Here is a 26,739-nt window from a genome sequence, read left to right on the forward strand (position 1 = left end):
TATTATTTTTTAGAAAGTGCGCAGGAGATTACGCCCCTATCATGGCATCCTGGAGCCATCCAGAACGCAGCGGCTCAGCCCGCAAACCCCAAACTCCGCGCATGGACGGGGGGAGCCGCGAACACGGAGCGTCCTCTCGTCTCCCGTCACGGCGCTTATTTGCACTTTGTGCCGCCTGCACAACAACATCCTGCCGGCCAAAACACGAGCGTGAATCTGCGCGTCTGAGGCTGTCAGAGTGTTGTTTTTTCGGTCCAGAACAGACGAGGCTGCACGCCGGGTGGGGTGGAGGGGGGGGGGGGGGGGGGGGGGGGGAATAAAAGAAAACTCCCGATCGCCTTATTTACCCCGCAGCAGCCGAAAAGTCCGCACAGATCAGGGGTATGGTTCTTTACCTTGACCCGAGCATCTCCGGGCGGCGATCCCCCCTCATCGGATGACGCTCTTTGGTCCGGACAAAATTTTGGAGATTCAAAGTCTCGCAGTTAATCGTGAGATTTTCTCGTTGCAATACTTCTGACGTTTCTCGGAGCTGAAAGTGTGCCGAGGCACCTGGCAACAAGACTTTGCTCCTCTGTGAAAACTTTAGTCGCTTCCGTCACGACAGCACGGCGGCAATCGTTATGAATATGACTTATCTGTGTGACTTGCTATATTATTAAAGGTCTGCTTCAGATATTATCAAATTGGATTTTTTTTCTGCGTCTAATAAATATAACGATTCGTGAAAAGGACAATTAATTAAGTCAACCACTCAGAGAAAGCATTTTTAAACAGAAAAACAAGATTTTAAAATGGGGGGAAAAAATGCATGTTTAATCTTTAATATTTAGAAGATGGTTCCTGATGAGGGAATCACTTTTCCAGGGCTCAATTCGTAAGGCCATAACTTACATAAAAGGTTTTAATTCAACATGGATAGACAGGGCCGGATTATCCATAAGGGCCAGTGCCCAGGGGCACCAACCATGGGGGGCACCACATGACACATGCTTTAAAAATATATTTTTCATAAATTGTTATATTATTTACTTGAAATTGTTGAAAGACCATGCATTATTCGTTTTGTGAACACTGATGTCACAATAATAATAAATGATAAATAAATCAAGATTTTTTTGGTTTCAACATTTTAAAATGAGATATTTGAATATTGCTCACTGCTCATATGCCTACATGTAGTTGTGTAAGTTAGTAAATAGTAAATTACATTACAGAAATCCCCTTAATTATGTCTGATGTTTTTGACCGGAGGACAGCACGGGTATGGGGGGGGGGGGGGGGGGGGGGGGCTTTGAGGTATAGTGCCCAGGGGCACAACATTGTCTTAAAAAAAGCGGAAAAACTGCTCAAAGTGGGTAAGGTTTGGGTGATTCTAATTGTATCAAGTCTTTCTTTCAAAAAGGCTAATATTTATGAACCGTTGGCTTTTATTGGCACTTTGACACGAAAACCATAATTATAGTTTAATTTGTTTGAATAAATCATGTTTTATGTCTAAACAACTTCTTATTTATGCATTTTTAGACACAAAATGCATTTCACCAAAGAATCAAGTACGTTATGTCTCACATATTATCTTTAATGAAAGAAGATAAAATATCAAGCATAAAAAGCTGCTGCTGGAGTCCTGACCAAAACCAGCGCAACATCAATTCACAGCAGGCCCTGAATCCCTAAACATCTATTTCCCATAAATTCCTGTAGAGAAATAAAAAAACAGAAAAAAAATCCTTAATGTTTCGTAGTTGTTCTGTCTCGAACCTGTTGTTCTAACAGAAACCTCTCTCTAAATTCATGTGGCTTTTGTGGGTCTGGGGCTTCATCCCAAACATGGCTCCTCACTGGTAAAGGACACAGAAAGAGGGGCAGTAACATGGCACCTGGCGCCCACAGAGAGCCTCTCAGTGAGGAGAGCTAATAACAGCACGGCACTGACAGCAGCCGGAGTGATGTGCAGAGACGTAATTAGGTTAGCGGCTGCATGTGGTGGCTGGTTCTAGTCTATTGTGCCTTTTGGGATCCTGAAAGCTCCTTCAAATGCAAACCTTTGAGTAACGCTGTCATTGAGATGTCCCTTATCTTATTAAGAACATTTGTGAGACGGAAAAGCAAAGAAATACTCAGACACAGTCATATTTTTAAAGCACTTAGACGGCTATGTTTAATAACAGATGCACGAGACTGTTAAAATAATTTGTCTTCATTATCTTGATGCATGTACAGTTTTCGAATACACTCCTTAAACAGAGGACAAAAAAAAATTATCCAAAAATAATGATGCGTTAAAACACATGAACTGTACATCTACATCCGTATCAAGTAACATACACTCGCTCTGATAACGCTCCTCACATGCACACCCGGATCTCAGTGGTTACTCTACGACTCAGTCGCTGTGTACCGTCCTGCAATCACTGTCTCATATAGGAACTATAAACATACACTGAAGAGTATCACAGCTTACAGTGAAATATTATGTACATATTTTTACTTTTTTCATTTAAAAAAAAGGCACAAAAAAGAAGGTCTGAGAATCATCTTGAAGCAGAGACGTCCAGGTTTTCAGTTCTTTTTGTGGAGAAACTTCATTTTATTCCCTGGGGAAGAAGTAAAACAAACATAAACACACATCTAAAGAAGAATATGTGTTTAACCTTTCATATTTTATATCAAGATGGCTGAGCCAAAATGCATCATTGATAACACTGATTTAAGAAGGCTAGAGTTGCACTAAAAGCAAACCAAAATAATAATAAGTAAAAGTAAAAACAGAAGAAATGACAAGCAGTATGTAGCTTTGTAAAATGTGGCATACAGATGAAGATAAGAAGAAAAGAAAAAAATCAGCTGTTTTTATAAATTCTAGGAGCATATTTTAAAAAGTCAGAAAAGCTTAAAATAATTTTAACAGCTTTCATTTTTAGACATGCAAATTAGGGGTAGCCTTATAAAATCCTTTTGAGAATGACCTGTGTTAAACTTTAGACATCTCTAAATAAAAGTGTGCCCATATTTAACATTAAAACGTGTTTAAATCGCTTTGAGGTTGTTTTGATATTTGGGAAAATCCCCTCTCATTAAGACGTGTAATTACGTAATGTACAGTGTTTAGGCTAATTGGATACTACAGGTAGCCATTTGGACTTTTGATGATTTTTCTTTGGTGTCTGAGATGTTTAAACTCCACATGAAGTTGTTTCAGGTGAGTATTTCAGTACAGAGCGAGCAACATCTTTTATTGCTGTTGAAAGATGTGTAAGCTGAGGTAAAGTTTTGGTTCACTCCACTTTTTTTCTCCATCATAGCTGCATGACAAACCTGTAATTATCCTTGGGTGTTTGAGTTTTGGTTTTCATTTTTGTTTGTATTTTAATCACTTCTGAGTTCCTATTTATTGTTTTAAATGTCTTGCCATATTAAGCTTATTCCTCTGTATTCATTATCGATTGAAGGATGTTTCCATATTCGTTCATTCCTTTGTATTCAGTTTCTTAGATTGTTCTTGTGTTCTGTTTTTTTGTGAATTTGGATTGGTTTCTCTTAGATCAGTGTTAGACTTTGACACATTGGTTTTTAGTTTTTCTGTTTAGTTGAGCTTCCTTTGTGATGATCAGTCATATTTCCTCACTTTACCTTTTTGCCCTTCTCCACGGCCGTTCCTAATCCCCTGATTAATTCGCATGCATTTCATATCATTCTCCACTCTCACCTCAGTATATAAGCTCACTGGTTTTCATTGTTCTTTGCTGGTTCCTCCTTTAAACTATGTGTGCTTCATGTCCTGCCCTTCCTGTGATTCCCCTGTTAGCTCTACCTATTGCCTATTATTACTAAACAGTTTTTGCAGCAGTAAGTTTCTACGCTTCGGTCTTTTACCAATGCCGAACTTGACAAAATCATAATGATCTCAAAAAGCAGAGTTTAGTGATAGCTGAGTCACTTTCTAAGGTTCTCCAACACAAAGTTGCACTGCATACTTGGTTTCACACACAAACATTCTGCATGTGCTCAGGTTAGGGCTAAACGATTTGGCCAAATCTTATATGACAATATATTTCTTAATTTCAGTCGATAAGATATAATTATGATATTGATATAGACGAAATAAAAGCCCAAAAGAATGCCCAAAACAGATGCCTGTACAAACCTATGACAATTATTTTGCCATGTTTATAAAACTCCTCCAATATAACATATTAGAAATATTTGCTTTAAAAAAATAAAACACATAAAATTTGATGAAACCCAGAACGTCAGTCAGTGGCAAATCCTGTAATCATAGACTGTAATGTTTATTGAAATTTGGAAATGTTATATCACCTTAATTGAATAAAGTTATATTGTGATATATATTGACATTGAATTACTGTCCACCCCTAGCTCAGGCATAAAACTTTGTTTAGTAAATTTGTTAGGAATACATGGGTTAAGAACCAACAGGGCTGTACAGCATATTTTTGGTGGGTATATGTGTGCCTTTACACTCCTGATGTAAATCTATTGGGAACCCTTCACATTATATTCCAAAACAAAACTGGAAGAAAAACATATCGATTTTGTTATCAAACACCAGAAAGTGAGGAGGAAGAACTAGTTTGTTAAAATGGTAAAATTTTAGCTAATCAACTGTGTAAACTAATAAAAATGCTTATCATTGACTTAATATATAGTTCTTTAACCACTGTTTCTGAGACTGCGCTGCATTCAGCCAACGAAACTTCAGCAGGAACCAGTCCAGGTTGACTGGGCTATATTCCACAAGTCCTCCTTATTTCTTAGTTTTACTTTAGCAATAGTATGTCTGACGTCACCACACAGGGTATTTATATGATTAATGTCCAGGGACTGTTCTGGCCAATCTATGACATTAATCTGGTTGGTCTCTAACAAAGATCCTGCTCACTTAAGGCTCCCACATACTCGGGCGTACTGTGTGCATACTGTGGACTCCGCGTTGACTGTCAGAGGACGTTTTAACATTTCTTGTGGCAAATTCCTACAATTCCCACAATTTCTGCCAGCGGGACGAAGTGACAGAACGGGTGGTAAAACGTGTGATTAGCTAGCTGAGCATCTAGAGCCGTTTCTTTTCCAGCAGGCTCCCACCTGTCAGGGAGAACAGAGAGGGACTGTGATGCTGCGCGACCGCTTGCTTGTTGTAGCTCAGTGTATCAAGCTCAGTGTCACATACAAAATGGTTCGATGTAAAGACTTCTTGCCGCCGAGCAGTTTATAGTGTAACACTGCGTACGCGGTCGTAAAAATTGAGCTCTGCGAGTACCTGTATGGGCTGAGTCCGCGCATACCGCTCAGAGTTAAGGAGGACTCGGTCCACAAAAGTATATGTGGGGGCTTTACTGTTGTGTTTGGGGGTCACTTTCTAGTTGAAAGATAATTTTAAGGGGCATTTCCCCTTTACAAATACCTGCTTGGGTCATGTTCCCATACATTTATGTATTTCACCTGATCCATGATCCCTTGTAGGCCGTAACTAGGCCTGATACCACAGAGTGAGAAACATCCCCGTTTCATGATGCTTCAGTCACCACTCTTTGCCGTGTACTCGGGTTTGGGGGTCGTGGCATAAACTGTCTACGGCCCCTTAACTGATTGCACTCCACACTTTTTTATAATGATTTAATTACGCAGACTCAGCATTATGCATGTCATTACCGTTGGCTCTGTTAGTTTTCTATTACTCTACCACAGTTTCTAATATATTTTTCCCCCCAAAAAATGTATTTCTACAAAAAAACAGTGATGGATCTGGTTAGCGATGCTGGACTGCTTTTACTCTGATCAAACTGCAATAGTCACATGAGGGAATGTTTAGCACAGTTACAGAGAATGATGTGGAAAACCTCTGTTTATGTAACTCAGTTTTGAAACACTTATAAGCTCCTGAAATCTGAAACTCGCCTCGTCTAGAGCCTCAGAACCAAAACTCACCCAGGCCTTTCAGGAACTTGTTTACTCCGCTCTGCTCCGTGTCTGGCAGCTCCTCCAGATACTGGTCCACTCTCTGCTCAAACAGCCCTGTCATCGGAACAGCACAGATTCAAACAAAAGGAGTTACCGCACATTTACGCATTCCAGGAAGTTATAGCTCATTGTTTGCCAGGAAGAATTTGGTGCCGTGTCAATAAAAGCTTTCCTCCACAAGGGGGCAGTATTAGTACAATACATTCTGTCGCCCAGTGACTGAAGTTCAAGAGAGGAACTCCACAGAGGAAAGTGCTCAGCTCCAATAACTGAACAGCAACCCACCTTTAGCCCGTGTTTTCCTCAGCTCCCGGTCCTGAATGAACCCTGCGAACATCTGAGACTCCATGAAGACTCCCAGGAAGCGACGGATGCTCTTGGACGCCACAGACTTGCGGAAAGGCTCTCTTTGGAAAACGCGCTCTCCGCGCTCGTTTTGAGTGATGAACAGGGAGTAATGCCCCATCGTCTCCAGGAAAAAGCGGATGAAGGCCTCCGACACCAGGCTGTTCAACGAGTTATACTCTACAGATACCAAGAGAACACAAAGAAGCATGGTAAATATTCTGCTTCACTCCATGAGCCAAGGGAAAAGTGAAGATCTAAAGCAACTGGAGACTCTGAATAGTGTCTTAGCTCGAAAACAACACAAAATTGAATTGTGTAAAGAACTAAAGCCGGAGGTCAGTGGACTCTGAAACAGCTAGAGTTTAAATAAAAACACATCAGATTTTATCACTAAAGTCCCCAATCCCTAGTAACCCTGTAATTTAGACCCATAATATTTCCATATGATGCTAATCATTGTTTAATATTGTAGGAAATCTGCCTATAAGAGTTACTGTTCGAGCTTTTCCTTCACCTGGAAGACTATATTATGAGTTACATAAGCAAGTAAGTGTCTTTGGATTGCAGAGAGCAGCCAACAGACCATGACTGACATGCAGCAGATGTTACATAACCGCAGAGAAAAACAATCCGAAGATTGTAAAGTTGTGAAACAGTTATCACACCTTCATAGTGGCAGGTCTTGACTTTTCTATAAAATATATACTACTAACTTTGGGGTGGGTAATGAGACCCGCTGCAAAAGGCAAAAAGAGTGGAATATCATCTATAACGCACATTATGTCCATTGCTGTTCTATACACAAATGCATCTTTTTTCCCTCCCTTTCCTTTGGCATCATAAACTAACGTTATGTAGCAAAATTGAACTTTACCTGGGTGGTGATGTTAACTATAGTTTCAATTAAAAAGCTTTAGCTAAGTTTGATTTAAGACAGTGTGTTTTTCAAGTGCCAATTTAACTTGACATAAGTTAGGGAAACTGTACATACAGGTTAAATAATCTTTGGGCTAAATAATTTTTTTTAGTTTCTCTAAAGAAAAAGGCCGGTGTTTTTGAATAAAATACTAATCATGATTTCACAGTACAAAAATGTATCCATTATCTATACCTGCTGACCTAACAGTCATGTTTTTGGACCGTGGCAAGCTGGAGTACCTGGAGAGAACCCATAAATGCACAGGGAGAACATGCAAACTCCATGCAGAAAGACCCCTGGCTGGGAATCATACCCAGGACCTTCTTGCTGCAAGGCAACAGTACTACTAACTGCACCACAGTGCAATTTTTATCATATTAACTATGTCTAAAATTATAAAATAATCAAAATAAACTAAAATTTCCTAATCATTTAAGTCTATTTGCAAGTATAATGATAATAATAATAATAATAATAATAATAATAATAATAATAATAATAATAATAATAATAATAATAATAATAATAATAATAATAACATACTGCATTTTAATAATTAATGATTTAATAATTTTATTTACTTTAAATTTGAAAAAAACCTCAAAGCGCAAACAGAAATTTAAAAAGAATGCTTATATATATATATATATATATTTATATATATATATATATATATATATATATATATATATATATATATATATATATATATATATATATATATATATATAATTATTAAACATAGTATATATTCCCATGCCTTCCCCACGTGTTCCTGTAGGGAAATGTATGTTGTATCGTAGCTTAAAGTGGTATTTAAAAAATATGTTGACCTTCCAGGGAATTTATAATAATCTTTCTTGGGGAAAATATACAAAAAATTATATTAAAAGCTATATTTAGCATCTATGGTTGCAATTATTTGCAGCCTCACCATGAGTCTCTCGATATAATAGCGCTGCATTGCTCCAATATGTGCAGCGAAGATTTGTCTGCAAAACATAATAGTGAATAGTACTTGCAATCTTCCAGGACAGTTGTATTCTCAGAGATTTGCAGCATAACTAGCAAAACGTGTCCCTATTTTTTTCAGAAGCTTCACCTTAGATTCCTAACTGGTTGAACTGGGACTGTAATACAGACAGAGTTTATTTCTTAGGGTGACTTTATACTGTACTTCCATGAAAAGTTTAAACTGGGTGATCTCAGGCTTCAAAATTTCCACAATTCATGACAAAGGAAATACGCGTAGTTTGGGAATTCGCCAAGTTTCACCCTCAGCGTGTGACATAATCCCAACTTGGCAGCTCAAACTGCACACTTCACCACCGCTGACTTCATGATCTTATCTGAACGCCAAGCCTCTGTGACACACCGTATGAGAAGTCAATAGAAAAGATAACTCCACCAGCGAGTTTCCCAGACACTCGAACTGAGAAGTGAGCCCGCTGGTGCTGCAATCAACCCAGAGAACATCTGCCTCTGTTAGCAGGAGGATGATCTGTCCCTTACTCACCTTCATCTGACTCGCTGTCAGAGTCCTGGTTGATGATCTCATTCCTTTGCTCGAGCGCCTGCTCCAGAGCTGCTTGAAGTTTTCGTGGCAACAGCGAAGCCTCGTCATCCATCTATAAACAGTTGAAGTCAGCAGAGATAAACAGAAACCATTGGAAAAATAAGTTTAAAAAGCCTGGTGAGACCGCAAACTGCTTGATTTAAAGAGAAAATTATGCTATATTAAACTCTTTACGATCTTCAGACTTATTGTTTCAGCTTTAATATGGCCTGATATCTACGATAATTTTCAAGTTTCAGATGGATATTTGTGTAACAAACCCTACAGCGCTTGATGAAAAACCAACTAAGTTATGTCAGGCTTACAGGAACTCACAAAAGAAAATCTGGCTGTGATTTAACTGCATTGTTATTCTCCGGAGTCTATGAGTAATCATTCCCATTGAGCTTTTTCCCCATTTTGTCTCGTTACAACCACAAACTCTTTGTACTGTATGTGAATTTTATTGTTATAGACCAACACAAAGTAGGGCATAATCGGAAAGCAGAAAGAAAGTCATACATGATTTTGATGAGGGATTGCTGCAAAGCCATGGACAATGCAGACGACTCTTCCTGTGGCTCTACGCTTCTCCAGGAGTGAATGCTGCTTCTCGGGACTTTGATGCAATCAACTGGGTTCCCTTAAATAGGACATTTTTTGACCAATCTGTATAATCTGATTGAATTTGACTTTGTAAAGTGCCTTGAGATGACATGTTTCATGAATTGGCACTATATAAATAAAATTTAATTGAATTGAATTGAAATGATTTTCAACCTTTTTACTTGTAAAAAACAAATCTGAAAAGTGTGCCGTGAAGATTTGTTGAGCCTCCTGGGTAAATAATCTAGAAGATTATGTGGTTCTTTTTATCCTTCTTTGCAAAGTGACTTAAGCTAACCCAGACTGGCTCGAGAGTGTCTTTCAAATTTAAAGACTTGCCACAAATTCAGTTGGATTTAGGTCTGGACGTTGACTGGACCATTTCTAACAAATTAATATGCTTTGATTTAAACCACTGGAGTGTCGCTCTGGCTATTGTTTAGCACAATAATCCTGCGGTAAGATGAATCTCTGCTCATCCACCAAGCCTTTAGAAGATTTCATCTTTAAATGAATGTTTCATTTACATATTTGCCAAGTATTTGGTTTCACCCATGTTCTCCTATCCCTGCTAATGAAAGCCATCCCCGTAGCATGAAGCTGCCACCTCCATGTGTCACCATGGGAACTGTATATTTTAGGGTGAGGTGTAAGAGTTAGTTTTCCACCAAACATTGCATTTGGCATGTAAGGCGAAAAACGTTGGTGTCATCTGAGCGAACACCTTCCTCTGCATGTTTGCTGTATCTCCAACATGGCTTGTAGCAAGCCACAAAAGGAAACTCTGCTTTCTTTTAGCTATGACTTTCTTCTTGTCATTCTGATACATAAGCCTGATTTCTAGCGTGCAGGACCGACAGTTGTCTTGCTGACAGATTATTCCACCTGAGTAGTGGATGTCTGCAGCACCCCCTAGAGTCAACAGTGTCTTGGCTGCTTCTCTGATTCCATTTTTTGGATAATGGACTGAAAAGTGCTCCCTGGGATGCTCAAAGCCTGAGAGATTTTCAATAACCTGACGTTACTTTAAACTTTTCCACAGCTTTCTCCCAAGGCTCTTGGTCTTTGTGAGGCTGTTTGTTCACCCGATGTTCTCTATCGGACCTCTGAGGCGTTCATAGGAGGACGGCTGTATCTATCCTGAGATTCTACCGCACAAAGGTTTAATGTTTTTACCAACAAGTTAACTTGTTGTGATGAATTTGATTTACTGTTGTCAGAGTAAAGGGGGCTGAGTACAAATGTACACAGCTATTTTTCAGTTTTTATTTGTAAAACCTTTAATTTTCTTTCCACTTCACCTTTATGCGCTTCTTTGTGTTGGTCTATTATTACATAAGATTAAATTAAAACATAGCAAAAATTTGTGGTTATAATGTGACAAAGTGGGAATTAATACCCTGGGATTTATAATTTTTGCAAGGTACTACATACTGTGTTACATAATGCTGCTTTAAGTTCAGGTTTCTGTGTACAAACCTGTCGGATGAAGCGATCAGTTCCAAGGTCAACCATCAAAGCCTGAGCGAAGGAAAGAAGAGCAAATTATTCTTCAGATTAAATGAGAACTGACTGCATTCATTTTTTTTTTTTTTTTATTTATTTATTTATTTATTTTTTTAAATTAGCTGACTGCATTCTCCTTAAGTAACATTTCCATAGAAGGAGCCATTAGATAAGGCATGGTACAGCCTGATATATCTCTTCATGAGTCAGGCAACAAAAGGAGAATAAGTTCCCTTTTTGGGAAAAAAAAAAAAACACTTCATGCTTATCTCAAACTGAGCTTCTGCTTTTCCTCAAAATATTTATTGGAGCTGAAGCCAGAAGCTGAAGCAGGCTTCCCAATCTAGACACCAGCACTTTACTGGCTCCAGTTCCCAACACCACTTAGTGTCTCCCACTGCGTTTCTGTGGCCGTGCACACCACTCTGGTACCAAATAGGAACTTCTGGGTTGGTAATTGTAAGGTTCACAGAACAGACGGGTGTCCGCATGAGGAATTTCATCTAAATGCCCTAAGCTGTTGTTGCTCTTTCTGCACAACTTAATCAGTTATTTTCTCAATTAGTGGCTCAATCTTTTTGGTTGGGGAGATGTTTTTAAAGCTTTAAGAAATGTTCTTCATATTTTGGCAACAAGACGCTGACTTTTGACTTGTCGGATTGAAAAGCTCAACGGCAAAATATCAAAAATGTGTTGTTTTGAAAACAGGAGTGTTTCAAAACAAAAACAAAAAAATATGAAACTACATCAAAACGTTTCTAAGCAAATCTCAGAAAGGTCAAAAGACATTAGCGTTCTTTGTCAGGACTAGGGCTGAATGATATATCGATAAATTATAAATCATATTGATCGATATCGATATTATCAACAAATTCAAAACATATATTTTAAGTGCAGCACTCGTCCATTTTATGCTGTTGCTTAATTAACTATTTTTAGATACAGAACACACAAAAACTGAATTCAAACTCAACCCTTTATTCAACCAACTTTTTACCAAAACTGCAAGTTTTTAAAAAACAAGAAAAGAACATGTGCTCTCTGAACCCTCTGAAGGGGGCGGAGCTTGGTTCCTTGGTCTGCGTTGTGATTGGTTGGGAGGATGTAACGACTGTAATAATAACCTACATGTGTAAAATGCATAAGGAAGAAAAACTGTTATTCTACTGGACTTTTTATTTACCCTTTTTTCTATCATCGATTTATGTCTATTGATCGATAAATATCGTTATTGAATTATCATCCAGCCATGGTCAGGAAATCAACCAGTTAGTTCTAGAAGTTAATAAAAAAAAACTATTAAAATCAGAGGAGGTCAAAGAGGCACAAGGACTGCCCCCTGCTATTAATATGATTACCGGTACCTAGAATCTGTGTTAATTTATCAGCCAAAACATACAGGCCCGGTATCCCCAGGGCTAGACTTGAGCCCGAGAACCACCAGAGCAAAGACACTGAACCAGAACAATGAAAGATTGTTGCATTCCTTAGTCTAAACTATAAACTTTATATAAAATATAAGATAAGGACAAGAGGAAAAAGTCAAGATGCCGTACTCACTTCTTCTACAGGCAGCTCTTTGAGTTTAGGCAATGAGCTGGACAGCAACCCCACCAGGAAAGGGGTGGGACAGCACACGATGTCCAACATGGACGCCGGCAGCACAGGGATGAAGGTGTGCTGCCAGGAGAAGGGGTAGAGCAGCGCCACCACTGCGAGCATGCAGCTGGACAAGGTGCTAATGATGGGAGACAAAAGCAGAGACACAGTGTGCTGTTACAACCTTTTTCCCCGAGATTGAGCAGAGAATGGTCCAAACGCACGTTTTAGCTGCACTTTACATCTAGGGTTGAGAGGTTTTATGACATTTATGTGTTGGATTCTTCTAAACACTGACCCCTATGGTCATTTTTTTAACTTTTAATTTTCTCAGAGTCATTTTCCTGGAAGCTGGCTGCCCAAACATGAACAGCATTACAAGCATTTTCACCACCGAGCCTTTGCTGAGTTTAAATGGTTACTTGATCCTTGTTTCGCTCAAAAGCACAATGTAGCATGACGCTTGCAGCTCTGTCAGATACTTTAATGTTTTTTTTTTTCTCTTCGAGCAACTCATCTTTAGTACAGCAGAGTCTAACAGACTCTTGAAAAACAGAAGAATTTTTTATTTTTTTTATTACAAGACTTCAAGCTGCAGGAGCTTTTGGAAGTCCTTCTGCTATTGTGTTCTCCCACTAGTGGGTTTCGTTTACACTTCAAACCACGATGACGAAAAGCGGCTCCAGTAAAATGCATCCTTGTGATTTCACTGAGCTCCGTCTGCAGGGGTGGCATGGCTTTGGCATGTTGCTATAGTTAAAGCCAAAGCCTCGTTGACGCAATGAGAGAAAGCAGCAGTTTGGTTTTAACGTCGACAGCTGCGGTACAACACAAAGATCCCAAACAGCGGTCCATCTTTCTCACGATCCGTCGCTTGTTGACAGTGGCTGACCCCCTCCTCCTCTCTTGTCTTCCACACAGCGTTCATACCATGTGTACAAAAACAGTGAAAATAAACTGTGGGTCCGATCCCGTTCACACACACACACACATACACACAAGCACTAAAACAATATGGATCAAGAATAAGACCAAGGATCAAACATGGTATGTGATTGCGCCCTATTTAAAGGAATATTTTCCACGGTTACTGTCCTCATAGCAGCACAGAGAACGCTGGTGTTCACAGAGGTTACTGCTTTTTATTTAAGCTCATTAGGTGTAATTTCAGAGAAACATAGCCGTCTCTAGAGAACATGCAGAAGACTGGGAGCAGCAGCGTGATCCCCGCGCTGAGAAAAATAACTCCCTTAGCCTTTTGCACTGTGTTTGCTCAGGCTACATGTTTGCCACGGCGGCTTTTCATCTCCGCTTCCCATGAGTCAAATTGCCAAGATTAAAACGTGTCTCCCTGACAGGCTAAAACAGAATTACTAAGCCAAATCCAAAGTCTACAATAACCGCAGCGATCGGGGACTTGTCTTTGGCCTCTCTCGGCTCGCTCAACGCATGGAGCACTCGCAGCGTCGCCTCGGCCAGCCTGATTTCCATTTGCCCGGGGAGGGCTTGATAATTCCAACCAGATCCCGTCTCCGGGGTTTGACAAGTTCCAACAGGGAGCGATGGGGCACGGATCTGAGAAAAACCTTCGCCACAGGCTACACATGGCCCAACGCTCCAACGATACCAAGAGGATCCATTACACTCATCCCCCGACCACGAACTCCTAGGAGAAAATGAACTTACAATGAAAACACTCTGCTCCACCAGAGGTTGCCACTCAACTTTGAAAAGAAAGAGTGTTATGTCCAGGGAAAAGCAGACTAATAAAAGTCATAAAAAATAATTATTAACTGAGCTCCACGTCTGCAACCAGGCACATTAATAAAAAAAAAAAATAAACAAGTAGAAACCTCTTAAAATGCACAGCTTCTTTCAGCAGTGTAAGCAAGAGCAGATCCTCTTTAGTTGTAGATGATCTAGTATTTGTGGTTTATAAATATATGCATATAAACATAAATGAGCAGGAAGGCTTTACTAATATCTGATTAATAATTTTCTAAAACGTTAACCTGTTTTACAGCTAATATGTGCTGCTCTGAGGCTTATGGGCTTTCAATTTATACCCAGAATTTGAGGTTCCTAAATTCCAACTCGTTCCAAAAAAAAAAAAAATCTAAACAAATCATCTAAAACATCTGGCCAGTCACCCAAATTCACTATTAAAACAACCCCTCCTCAAGCTATTCATGTATTGTGCTGGCTGTTTATTGCATACTACCATAAAACCACTAAATTTAAATTTAAAGCCTCATATTTTTCACAGAGCACATTCTGAAATGTAGCTTTTATTCATTTTATTTTCTAAATGAATAAAACACTTGTTGAGGGAAAACAAGAAGTGCAGTTTGACACATCTGACGTCAGAGCGGGTCTGTTTTGTGTTAAAGTACGACAGCTAATCCTGACGAATTATCTGTCATAGTTGACTCGGGCCAGGCTTAATGTTTGCGAGGCTGATCCGGCAGACGCTCCTGGAAGGTTAGTCTCTGGATCCCAAAGGAGGAGGAGGAGGAGGGAACATTTCAGTGTTTAAGGAAGAGGGACTTGGATTAATGCGCTGCGCTCACACTCCAGCTCAGGATTTGAAGCTCTGTACTGTGCAGACCAGCCTTTCTTGGTCTGAGGTATATGGCATAAACCGGATCCTCAAAACCTGGATTAACATCTGTCCTGGATGACCTGACCATCAGTAAAAAAAAAAAATCTCTCGCTGTCTTTCCATGCCACCTTATAATTATCATATAATATAAATAATAATCCCTCTGTTGGCTACCAGTGGTCTGGCCTACGTGAAGCAAAGCCGCAGTTCTGAGGTTTATTATTACACGACTCAAACATTTCTTTGACATGTAACAAATATGACATGAGCGTTTTAAAGACACACCGTTTTTTTTAACAATCAGCTTTCCATTTTCCAGGCAGATGTTTGCTGATAGCAGATAACATGTTTACTGCTTGTAATAGAGACATAGTACCACTCTGACGCGGTTGGTTCTACGTTGCATTAAAATACCAGCTAGTGGAAGAAAAATGTACACAGAGCTTGTTAAATCTTCAGGCCCAGATCGGTTTAAAAATCTGGATGAAAAGAATATTGTCAAAAGAATAAAAATAATACCAGAATATAACCTGGGAACGAAAGAGAAGGAGATCTTCGTTGAGTGACACCTTCCTTTTTATTACAGTTTTTTTTTTCTTCAAGTTGAAAGAAACACTGATTATCGAGCATGATTTTGCTCTGTTTATGTGATCCTTCAACATGCCTTCTAGTCTTATTTGATTTCACGAGAAGGTGTGAGATGTTTCCTAGATCCTCCGTGAATGCGGTCTGGATGATCACATCCTGCACTGAATCCAGAATCCGTTCACACTCGTTTTTATTGTTACCCGATAAGTGAACTGATCAAGCAGGGAATATGGTAGGGGTCTGAACTCCTCTCTGACAACAGCTGTGCCAAAAAGCTCCACAAGAAAAGGAAATCATTTGTCCGTGTTTCACCTCTTTCCGAGCTCAAAATAACATCTGGTGAAGTGCACGCAGACGGAGCTGCACATGATGTATTTTTATCCTTTGGCTTAATATGTTCTCTCTTCGATCCCTGCGTCCCTGAATAGTTTTCCCCTCATTTCCTGCCTCTGAGGACCTGCAGCCACCAGCTCTCTCGTTCTGATGGAAGGAGCTGTTTGACAAAAACATATTCCCTCCCAAAAGGCAAACTGCAGAGTTTCCTATTAATTTACCTCTTCCGATTAAGACCTCAGTAAGGCCCGGATACAGTCAAGCGCGTCTGGAGAGAGTGCAGGTGTCTCGGCGTCTGTCTGTTCTGTGCTTTTCCACTCACAGCGAATGGGACTGATGTGAAAATCAGCTGGTGAATAGCAGAGCACCTGCGGGTGGTGAGGGTGAGAACGCTCCAGGAACAGCGCTAAACATGGGGGGGGGGGGGCGACACAAAGCTACTATTTGGCTGAAATGAAACAGCAGATGTAGGTTAAACTATCTGTCAGCTGCGGCTGCATGCCACGAGGCTGACTGATGGAGTAAGACGACGTGTTTTAATCAAGTCAGGGTGTATAAGAACACTAGAACTTTAAATCCAGGGAAGTGAGAAAAGTAAAATAAGCTAAATGAAACATTGTCGTCCTCTTATGTCTCGTTATCAAGAATAGAAACTGCAGGATGAGAATTGCTAAGCGCTGTGGTATTTTGTAGAAATCAATTAACATGTCTGATTAATCAATTATTTAATCTCAGATTTATAATGATGTCATGTGCTGTATCTGGTGCACCATATTTAGTCTTCAGCTGTGTCTTCTTGCCTTGTTGTTATGCTTAGTTTATTTTATTTTTACCAAGGAAAGAACCTGGTAACTTTACGGGCCTTAACAACTTGCTGAAATCAAAGACAACTAGAGATGAACACTCAGTTTTTATTTATATGTTTGGACACCTACCCAGGAGTCTTTTCCAGTTCAGGACTCCTGGATATCTGTGGAAACATTAATAGAAAACTGTTTCCTTCAATTTAAGCCTGTTGTAGTTGCCGTGACTCGGATAATTGACGATCTGCACAGGCACGTCTACCTGCCTTTAGCTGTTTTTCTGCTTAAGTGTTCATCACCGAGAGTACATAGACCAGAACATTTAAACACATCTGAAATAGTGACGATCTGATCCGGTTAAAAGATGTGAAGGTTAAGATTAAAAGATCTGAAACACTACAGGCCTCGCTTGCAGTTTAGGTTGGTGTTCACAGAAATCGGAATCAGTGTGCTACAGTGAAAACAGCAGCTGACAAAGAGAAAGGCATCTCACATTTGCAATAAAAAAATAAATTAACGTGAAGTTTCTGGAGTCGTTCAATGTGACTGAGACCTTAAACAGGCCATTCATGCTCGAAAACTCTCCTAGGTGGCTAAATTAAAACAATCCAACAAAGACGAGTGGCCAAAACTTCCTCCACAGTCATAGGAAACACTTATGGCCCGTTAAAACAAACACTTGATGGCAGCTGCCGTTGCCAAGGGTTGCACAAGTTATTATGTGTGTTATTATGTAATTACATTATCACACATAGGGCCAGGTTTGTTTAAAAACAAATTTCCCATAATTTATATAAAAATCATCATTTGAAAAATGCATTTTGTTTTTACTCTGGTTATCTTTGTAAGGTAATAAAGTTAGTTTGATCATCTAAAACATTTAAGTGTGACAAAAAAGCAAAAGACTGAATATATCACATACACTAAAGCTTAAGTGAGAGCTGGGAAGATGTTGTTTTGATGGGGCAAAAAAAAAAAGAAAAGAAAGAGAAAACAATTTGCATACAGCGACATTAAACACTAATATCATCTTCATATATTTTCCTAGCATCTTGCAGGCCTGTAACAGCTCTTCCTCTCTTTTAAAATGCCAAAGGACTAAAAATAGGTCAAAATCGGAGGCGTAACAGGAACTAAAATGACAATCTGACGACGGTAGACCTGAAAGAGTAAAGACACGCAGCAGAGACAATTACTGACACCGGCTGGGGGCGGTGATGGATAAACCTGGACCCTGCTGTGTTTAGAAAGAAGAACGCGTGTCAAACTGAAAGAAAGCAGGTAACAGAGAGATAGAGCAGAGGAACGAACGCTAACAAGAGTAAAAAAAACCTCGACCAAGCTGGTTTGAACAAATAACACGTGCTTACAGCTGGACAGCAATAACACTGACATTGTATGTGGTACAGAGCATAACAATGTAGAGGATTTTTATTTATTTTGTCGAATTTCCTATACATTGAGTGTAGTGATATTTTATTGGGGACCTTTTCATTCCTAAAGCCTTTAAATTCTTTTTCCCCACCATCGGCGTACTGACTGAAGCTTCATCCTCTGGTGGTATCCATGTCGCGCTCAACCCTTTGAAAAGCGTAAACATTTCTAATGTTTACAGTGCGTCAGTCTCACTCGACTTCACTGAGCAGCCGGTTACGTTTCCAACGTGGTTTTGGCTTTTTATCCGCTCTGCAGAGCACAGTCGGGGGGGGGAGGCAACGACTGATCCCCGCACAAACAAATCTACCAGCATGAAGTTTATCCTCCGTCACAAAAGAATGTATCCATTTTTTTTAAAAGTGGATTATAACAAAAATACAGGCTTACACCACAACTGTAGTACACAGTTTGTCATTTTTACCAAAGCTCGGCCACAAAGAGAAACAAGACCGTTTCCCCGCAGAAACCCAAGCAAGCTTTTCACTACTTTCCTAAACCTCTCAGATTTCGCTTAATTCTTCTCTCTATTTCTATGTTGGCGGAGGACTTCCAGGACTTACTGTAACAAGATAATATAACAAATACGAAGCCGGTGCTACACGTCAGAGCCGTTTCCTGCTTGGTGCCACGAGATCAATGCAGACGCACACATGCAGGCTGCTGACTGTTCACAGCTCCAGCCTGAGGACAGATAAGGGTGTTTGATGCAGAGAGAGAGAGAGAGAAAAAAACTCACCAGGCTCCTCTGGGTCAGTCAAGTTGAGCAATTACAGGGTGACAGAGTTGATGATGAGTATATCTGATTAGACTTCAAACTTGTTATTACAGGCAACAAAATGGTGAATGAACACGTTAAGAGAAATCGTGTGTGGAAGCAACAAAACCATCTGGCAGAGTAATATTGAGAGTCAGCTATTGCTTAAAATGTCGCCTCTCCTGTTTTTGCGTGCATATCGATACACATTCGGCGGGAACGTAAGAGGCATCGAACTCTATAGCTGAGGTAATTTGAGGACATGCTCTACAAAAGAGCTCCAGTGGGAGAAGCTCTGTTAGCACCAATGTCATTAATAGTGCGGTGAGGTCCTGTGACAGCTCTCAAGTGATCCACAAACAGCATGCATGTTTCGTTACCCTGGCCTTGTCTCATCAGGGAGCAGCAGCAGTCGCTTTGTGAAGGTCGCTGCCCTTCGTCTCTCCCTGTTAGCATCACGTTTATGCTCCAAACAAGCAAAACCAGCCGACACACCTGCTTTTACGCAGATGGTGACACTTACTGACAAACATTTTAGTAAAATGAAACCTCATAGAAGCGGCAGCAGTAGATTTTCTTCTTTCCTTCCCCTGTTTTGGTGTTGTAATTCTAAAATAAATAATGGCTTGCTTTATATGGGAATTTGATTTCATCTGAGAACCAACTGAAGACCGGATCATTTTTATTACATCCTGATAGGAGAAACCCTTGAATTGAAAGAGGATGTACTTTCCTTACAATATTTATTTTGTCTGATTAATCAGTTATTTAATCAGGTATCTTCAGTCTTTAGTGCTGAAGATAGCTGCTTACATCTTTACATGAAACAGATATTGTCTACAATAATATCTAAAACACCACAATGCTGGTACGAAAACCCAAGTCCAAAATAGAACGAGCCGCAGTGTTACCTGCTTCCAATATTGGCTTAGAACATTTAAAGTTAAATTCAGACAGACTTTAAAAAGCTCATAAAAGGTCCCCGAAGATCTCACAACACTGCACAGAATGGGTTGACTCAGACCGTCGTATAACGATAAAGCATCATCAGTAAAATTCACGATTCCCTCCCTGTGACTCTTAGATCATATCACCTCTGGTAATGAGCTACAAAGATGCATTTTCTCCAGGGACGCAGACAGAGAGGTCGCTCGTACGCTGGGAGTGAACGGGGCATCATAAGTCAAACGGCGACAGCTGAGCCACAGATCACAGAGGGCAGAGTCGTGCACACAGGAAGTACATTCCTTCCCCTCACAGTCACTGCCCCCACTGATGTTTGTTTAAACTGGGCTCTGATATGTGGAGAGATAACTTCTTGGCCATAATCTCCACCCTCGCCTCCAATGCTCTAAAAGCATCCCGTTCTTTTCTGTAACAACAGGACAGAGTGGGACACTGAGCCCTTGGGGGCCCTTCACGTCTTATCGGACCCCGCCCTGGATGTACGTCGGTGATGGTGTCCTGCTTTCTTGCTGGTATCAGAGCTAATTGACAAACCGGGCACAGCATCAGACGTCACAATCACATTTGTGTATCTAATGAGGCCAAACTGAGACTACATGGCTGACTGAGCAAACAGCCAAAATACAAGACCGATAGGGCATTTGTGTGTCATGCTTGGTCAAGAGATTGCATTCATGTCTGTCAATACGACCCGGATAATGTACCTATGACAAATCAGGCCTATATTATATAGATTTTGTCACGTGCTATCTGTAATACATGTAATACATTGTTTGTATTTTGTCTTGATGCTGCAATTCAAGGAAAATGTCTAAATCAGAATAAATAATAAAACAATTTAAATAAACTACAGGTTAACGACCAAAAATTTGTCTATGCTGAGTAACATGTATCAAAATATTTCGACAGCTCACAAAATGACTTGAAGAGGTTGGTGAGTCGTTTTTGGGTTTTTTTTATGCGTTTCCATTGTGAATATCGCATAGAATTGCAATCAAGGATGTTCTACTGCATCAAGACTGAGTTTATTTTGCGAAAGTAGGTCAGAATCACTTTCAGTTTCAAGCATCCAGCATGCCGCTGTGAGTGAAGCATAACCATAGCCTATAGTGACATTAAGAGTCATAGTTTGAGTCATAGTTGCGTTGATATGGGAAGCAGTGGGGCACGTGTGTGTGAGCGCTGCAGTGCTGATATTGCAACAACAACAAAAAATAATTACATGTCCAAAAAAATCTCCCAAGATTATGTGATACGCAATTTTTGTAATCTACAGGGTCCAAAGCATAACGAGGCGATGCCGCTATTTTCTTATAGAATCCTGAAGCCTTGAGAAAACAAATACATTATATGCAACAGAGAAGGCCAGAACAAATTCGGTTTGAGTGGAAACAAAATTAGCTTTTTGAAAGAAGGTTACGTTCAATAATAATAATAATAATAATAATAATAATAATAATAATAATAATAATAATATGTATAAGAATATTTAGGGTAATATTTATATAATTTGATCTGAAGAATGTGGTTATGTAATTCTTATAAATAATATCTATCAGCAGGAGGTCTCTCAAAAAAATTTATTTTTATCAGAAGACATGATGTCTTATAATTTGTGATACCTGGACTAAACAGGTAAACCAAAACAAATAGAATAGAATAGAATAGTATATCCTTTATTGTTCATTTGTGGGGAAATTTAAGTATATCTGCAGCACAGTAAAAGGCAAATGACAGCTTGCAGATACACACAAAGCTGAAAAAAAAACGAAAACAAAAATAATATAAGAATAAGACACTATACTATTATATTTAATTTCTATGCAAGAGTTGAGCACTTTCTGATTAATCACCTTTCTAATTCATCTAAACTTCTTAAATAACAAAATACATAAAGTGATAGGAAATGATAGTTTTATGTACATGACTAAGAAATGGTTTGTTTCCACATAAGAAAAGGTATCAGGGAAGGACAAAATGGCAACACCAGCATAAAGGGGAAGGGACACATTTTAACCAAAGCCACTCATAGAAGGTTTAAAATGAGCATGGTAGTTACTTCTGAGCCTCTACTCTTGCGTCCTAGCTCTGTTTTAAATAAAACATTAAACTGCCCCTCTGCAGTCTTGATCTATCGCCAGCTGAAAATAGGACAAAGAATGCTCCAAACTGTTTACATGTCAAGTCTTTTGTAACAAATAATTGGAAACATTTTGTTGGAAGAATTACCACCCCTCCATTTTCAATTTATTCCCAAACAAAAGGGTGGAAAATGAACGGAGAACAAATCGCCCATCTACCTACCATCAATTACAGCAGTCGTAACTGAAAAAGTTAATATTGCCAAATATTTAACATCAGTGAGAACCTTTTGGCTTGTGGCGCAGTGGAAATGGTGGAAGCTCACCTGAGTTTATCAGCCACAAAGATGACTCTGCGCTCCAGAAGCAGCGAGGCAAAGACGCGTATCACCTGCCGTACGCTGAGGCACCTGAACAGGCTGTCAAAGTCAACGTGCTCCAGTCTAGAGTCATTGGGTCGCCTCAGCTCTATGACCTAAATTACAAGACAAAACGCACACATCAAAGCCTAATTTTCTACACATATTTCCTCCTCTGTCATGTCTGAACCAATTATGATGGGTTAAGGATTTAATATGTCTTTCTTGCTATGAATTGTTTGTCTTGTAAAGTGCAATTGATGAAAATAGTGTTATATAAATAAATGAAACAGGAATAAAGTGAAGCAGGTGTATTCAGTTTCGGCAGCTGCACTGACCTCATTTCCTGCACCGGGCAGGAAGGTCTTTACTTTGATAATCTTCCCTGGTGCAGGAAAGGGGGACTCCATCAGACTCCTCATGAAGGGATAAACCAGTGCTGCCGAGATTCCTCTGCGTCTCTCCACCTCATCCAGGATCTGAAAGTAGCAGGAAAGAGAACGGCTTCTTTCACAAAACCGAACCATTAACAGGCACTAACATCACGGACGAGGGAGGTTATTGATTGAGAAATACAGTTTTCCACCAGCATCAGCCGTTTGAAACGTTGTAGTCATTTTGTCTTTTGTGAAAAAAAAGCAACAATTACATCTATTTCCATCCCTACTGAAAAGGAAATTTCCACAGAGTGCTGTTTGGATCAGAGCTGTCTCCTTTGTGGAAAGTTGATTGGGAAAATCATTCACTGCTCTCCTCTGTTACAAAAACTCCCTCAAAAGCTGCACGCTTAAACTAAAAAAAAAATGCTGTGTTTTACAATAAGGTTGTCAAAGTTCCTAAAATAGTGTCAAGAAGCACAATTACACAAACCTTATTGACGCATTAAAATTCATAATGACGGCTTGTATGTTTATTCAATAGTCAGGACTTGCTCACTTTGACTTCATAAAGTAACCAGAAAGGCTGGAAAAAAAACAAAGAATGACTGCCGGGAGACGTAAGCGAAGGAAACAACTGTTCTGGGAAATTAAAATACTGAGGGGAAGTCTGCAGAGATACGACTGAAAGTCATTTCCATCAGCTGTCAGATGATTAACCACAGCTGCAGCGCCACACTGATCTAGGTGGAAGTGGGTCTGAGTCTGATGGTGTGTGAGTGTAAGGGCCGAGCTTACCGTGGAGAACAAGTCAAAACAGCCCAGCCGGCTGATGACACAGTACACCTCTGGAAGGCGAGGTCCTTTCCCCGTCGGCTGGAATGACGAGAGAGAGAGAGAGAGAGAGAGAGAGAGAGAGAGAGAGAGAGAGAGAGAGAGAGAGAGAGCATGGATCAGATGTAAGGAGATACATCTGCAGATGTTCCTAGAACCGGCTATAAATACACTCACTGATGCCTTCCAGCAGGTATAATGTTACACATTAATCAAGTTGGAGGATTTTCAGGAGTTTTTGTTTTAATAAAAAACAGCCGAGTCAAAAATATCAAGAAATAACTGGATCATACGCAGCAGAAATTTCTAAAAAAAATTCCCAGTATTGTACTAGAAGGAGGTTGAGCTATCACTACAGTTTACTGCTATAAAAAGTTTTATATGCACTGTAACTACAACTGTACAAATAAAATGCTTTAGTTTGTATATAATACTCAATTGAAAACCCCTAAGACACACAAATCAAGTATAACAATTATTTTAACAATTAAGTGCCAGAAATTACAAATTAGTACTTTAAGATTGACTGAAGAGTCCTGTCTCATGTCTCAAATTACATTTTGAATCATTGCTTAAGTCGTTACTGTTGTACTCATAATATCAATGTATCCAAAATACTATTTTTATTCTTGCTGGAAAATGAAATCAGCTTTTCCATAAAGCCGCCTGGTAGACAGCTACTATTACTTTGGACTTGATAAAACCCAGAGGACCAACAACAGCAGAAGACGTATTTCATCAAATCATCACTAAATGAGGAAAGCTTCGTGCTGAGCTTCCAGCAACGTGGATTCTGTGGCTCTCCACTCTTCCTCCAGACTCTGGGACATTGGTCTCTGAATGAAAAGCTCTTTGCACCACTGAGCGACAGTCCAGCTGCTTTTGTTTTTGGTCCAGGTAAGATGCTTCGGATGCCACAGCTGTAGCCCTTGTCCCTGATACATCTGCGTGTGGTGGCTCATGAAGCATTACCTCCAGCCAGTGTTGTAGTCAAGTCACTATGCCTCGAGTCCGAGTCCAGGTTCGAGTCTCCAGTGTTCAAGTCCGAGTCAAGTCCAAGTCATTAAAAAAAAATCCGAGTCGAGTCACTATTGATCAAGTCGAGTCCAAGTTCCGCACTAAAGTAAGCATAGCCTACATGTTTTTAAACCAAAAAAAAAAATCCACACTCCACCACATTGCACTAATAATTTAGATATTAAAATCATACACCAAATAATATTCTAATGACATTAAAATTATAGCGTAATGATATAAAAAAAAGTCGAGTCTTTTTTTGAATTTCCGAGTCAGAATGATCTGAATGTAGGAGTCCGAGTCCAAGTTCGAGTCATCAGTGCTCAAGTCCAAGTCAAGTCACGAGTCTCTAAATTTAGCTAATGACTCGGACTCGAGTTTGAGTCTCGGACTCGAGTACTACAACACTGCCTCCAGCTGTAGTTAACATGTTGTGGATTTCCACCAAACTCTTTGATCGGCTTTGGACAATCAGGTTTCTTGAGCACTTTTGGTACCAGACTTTTTCCTTTCACTCAACTTTTCCATTAATACGCTTGGAAACAGCATTCTGCGAACAGCTCCTTAATTACCTTTGTTTGCTTACCCTCCTTGGCAATTCAATTCAATTTATGTCGCGCAAATTCATGATACTTGTCATCTCAAGGCACTTTACAAAGTGAAATTCTATCAAATCATACAGATTGGTCAAAAAGTCTCCTATCCAAGGATACCCAGCAGATTGCATCAAGTCTTGACAAGCAGCATTCACTCCTCATGAAAGAGCGTAGAGCCACAGGGAGAGTCGTCTGCATTGTCTACGGTTTGCAGCAATCCCTCAATGACAACTGGCTAAACAATTGTCGAGTCAGTAATCTTCGTCAAGACAATTAAAGCCATATAAGATGTTTTTTTATTTAAAATCATCTTTTATTATCGGTCTTTTGCAATATTCAATGTTTTTGAGAAGCTGAACTTAGGGTTTTTATTAGATCATAGCAATATTCATTAGAATGGACAAAAAATAGATGCATCACCGTTTGTGTATGACTGTATATAACAAATGAATTTCACCTGTTTTTCAACTTTTCAATGAGATTTTAACAACCTAAATGCACACGGAGGTTTTGTTCTTTCACTTGATCTGAAAAAAAAAAGAAAGATGAGCTTTTAATTTTAATACTGTCAATTATTTTTTTAGGGGTTTATTTTTTAAAGCCAGAATGTTTGACCTCCTCTCTGTAATTTGTCTTTCACTGCTACAAAATCAATCAGTGAATAAAACTCCTTCAAGGGGGGCAATTTTATATTTTGGTCAGGACATTTTCTGGGAAATATGGCAACTGTTCAGCTGACTTTAAACAAAATTTTTCTGGAGATGATTTCAGATGCTGCCGCTGCTCTTAGTCAGCGTCTGCCTGTCTGGTGGCGACCATTACATTTTAAAACACCGCAGTCTCTCAGCTGAAGATTTGTTGTCTCTTAACTGAAGATAATGAGATCATTAGCATGATTCTCCAGGCTCCTTCAGAGCCACAGTAAACCTTTCCGTTCACAGGCCTGAAACATAACCACAATGAGTAAATTGAACTTTACGAGCGTAATCTGTGTATATAAAACAAAAAGACATCATATACAGGGTCACAGGAAGAGCCAGGACAGCGCACAGCGATAACATAACACAGGGACGTCTTTAATTTAATCTGCCCTCCAATGCGAGAGCCTTTCATGTGGTCACATCCCTCCTAAACACAGGTTTATCTACTCCTGCTGATCATATCTGCTGTCCCCTGCATTCTCCCTAACCATTATGTGGCTCGAAACAACAGGGACTCTCAGTCAGAAAAGACATAAATGAATGCAGGCACTCAACAAGCGCCAATCCACTTGTCCATATTAGGTATACAATTTGCCTCTCTTGTTTCTCCTCTGCTTTTCCACATGGATGATTAAATCAACTGTGTGGGGCTTGATTCAAGTCCTCAGGAATGCTTGGTTACTGCCAACTGCTGGACGGACGGCGGGGAGGAAGCACGGTTACTGAAGGAGACCAGTTCCATGCTCGCTGCCTTCGTTAAAATCTGCTTCTGT

At 39.7% G+C, this 26,739-nt stretch overlaps 2 protein-coding genes across 6 annotated transcripts in view; both read right to left on the reverse strand.

Annotated features, from left to right (window-relative positions):
* trim66 (tripartite motif containing 66) overlaps window positions 1–485 on the reverse strand; it is a 32,584-nt gene extending 32,099 nt beyond the window's left edge. For all 3 annotated transcript variants that reach the window (XM_021321775.2, XM_036130765.1, XM_021321776.2), the window contains exon 1: window positions 396–485. The gene's annotated coding sequence lies outside the window, so the exon portion shown is untranslated. The remainder of the gene's footprint in view (window positions 1–395) is intronic.
* Window positions 486–2,136: 1,651 nt separating this feature from the next.
* dennd2b (DENN domain containing 2B) overlaps window positions 2,137–26,739 on the reverse strand; it is a 73,961-nt gene continuing 49,358 nt past the window's right edge. For all 3 annotated transcript variants that reach the window (XM_036130758.1, XM_012873029.3, XM_036130757.1), the window contains exons 12-20: window positions 23,617–23,694; window positions 22,780–22,920; window positions 22,409–22,557; window positions 12,480–12,657; window positions 10,893–10,934; window positions 8,769–8,880; window positions 6,271–6,510; window positions 5,953–6,039; window positions 2,137–2,600 (exon numbers count right to left, since the gene is read on the reverse strand). In XM_036130758.1, coding sequence (XP_035986651.1) covers window positions 2,566–2,600; window positions 5,953–6,039; window positions 6,271–6,510; window positions 8,769–8,880; window positions 10,893–10,934; window positions 12,480–12,657; window positions 22,409–22,557; window positions 22,780–22,920; window positions 23,617–23,694 — 1,062 coding nt within the window. In that variant the 3' untranslated portion in view covers window positions 2,137–2,565. The remainder of the gene's footprint in view (window positions 2,601–5,952; window positions 6,040–6,270; window positions 6,511–8,768; window positions 8,881–10,892; window positions 10,935–12,479; window positions 12,658–22,408; window positions 22,558–22,779; window positions 22,921–23,616; window positions 23,695–26,739) is intronic.

Source organism: Fundulus heteroclitus, unplaced genomic scaffold (genome assembly GCF_011125445.2).
Source record: "Fundulus heteroclitus isolate FHET01 unplaced genomic scaffold, MU-UCD_Fhet_4.1 scaffold_38, whole genome shotgun sequence".
Taxonomy (NCBI): domain Eukaryota; kingdom Metazoa; phylum Chordata; class Actinopteri; order Cyprinodontiformes; family Fundulidae; genus Fundulus; species Fundulus heteroclitus.